The sequence below is a fragment of the Fonticula alba genome, assembly GCF_000388065.1.
Source record: "Fonticula alba strain ATCC 38817 unplaced genomic scaffold supercont2.6, whole genome shotgun sequence".
NCBI classification, from domain to species: domain Eukaryota; order Rotosphaerida; family Fonticulaceae; genus Fonticula; species Fonticula alba.
In genome coordinates this window covers 394,051-395,041 of record NW_009242976.1, presented here as the reverse complement: position 1 = coordinate 395,041, position 991 = coordinate 394,051, and the positions used below count along the sequence as shown (strand labels likewise).

Genomic DNA, 991 nt, shown 5'->3' with positions numbered 1-991 from the left:
AACACAGCCATGAAGGACTCCGGCATGGCGAATGACAGGAAACAGCGCGCGCACATGATTGAGCACATCTCGAGCATGATGATGCAGCACTTCCATGAGTCGGATTCCGACGAGGCAAACTGACACGCATTTGATGCGCCCACAGGGCATGCAAAAATGCGGCCATGGGCAAATGCCACTTGTGAACCAATGTAACGATCTGCCAAGGCACATACGCGCGCGCGCGCGCGCCCGATACCTGTCTCCGCGTATCTTCGGTATATTTACAGGCACAAGGAGAGGCGGACAGGGAGGAAGGGGAAGGCCCGGCCCGGCTGGGCTGCCAGCAGCCCGTCCGGCAAAGGCTACCCCTCATCCAGGTCCAGTCTCCGGGAAGTGTCTGATGGCTCGGGCTCCTGCAACGGCGACAGCACCCAAAGGGATTGTCGCAGGCGGTCGGACGGCGAATCTCGCCGAGGGCGGCCTTCGGGTGTGCGGCCGGTCCGCTGGAGGAAGGTATCAAAGTACTCCGATGTCGAGGGGGAGGGCGAGGCAACCGGCCGGCCGGTAGAAGGCGAACGGCTCGAGGGGGCTACCGAACGTGGGGCTGGTGTCCTCTTGGCAGAGGGGACCGGTGTTTCAGGGGGAGGTCTGTCCTCCGAAGGGGGGCCATTCGCCGGGAAGGCCCGGTCACTTTGCAGGGGCCGGGACTCGGCGGAGCGCCCGGCACGGATCGACGCCTTGGCCGCGACTTTGCCCTGTGTGTGGCGCTCCAGCTGGGAGAGCATGGGAAAGTGAGAGCCGGTTAGTGGACATGGAGCGCGGAGACGGTCCGGTGGAAGGGGGGGGGGGGGGGGGGGGGCTTGGGGAGAGGGATGCTTCGCAGGGGACGGGCAAAAGATGGATGACCCATACCAAGGTGTCATACTTTCGCCGGAGATTGAGGTACATCCGGCGCCAGTCGACTTCGATGCTGGGGGATGGCCGCACTGGAACGTCCCCCATGACATCC

General features: G+C 64.0%; 2 protein-coding genes across 2 annotated transcripts in view; one reads left to right on the top strand and one right to left on the bottom strand.

Moving 5' to 3' along the window:
• Positions 1 to 123, top strand: part of H696_03757 (hypothetical protein) — a gene marked incomplete at both ends in the record, with an annotated part of 1,552 nt that extends 1,429 nt beyond the window's left edge. Inside the window, one exon of the mRNA XM_009497615.1 lies at positions 8 to 123. Within this exon, the coding sequence (XP_009495890.1) occupies positions 8 to 123 (116 nt within the window). The remainder of the gene's footprint in view (positions 1 to 7) is intronic.
• Positions 124 to 344: 221 nt separating this feature from the next.
• H696_03756 (hypothetical protein) overlaps positions 345 to 991 on the bottom strand; it is a gene marked incomplete at both ends in the record, with an annotated part of 1,298 nt that continues 651 nt past the window's right edge. The window contains 2 exons of the mRNA XM_009497614.1: positions 345 to 755; positions 895 to 952. Coding sequence (XP_009495889.1) covers positions 345 to 755; positions 895 to 952 — 469 coding nt within the window. The remainder of the gene's footprint in view (positions 756 to 894; positions 953 to 991) is intronic.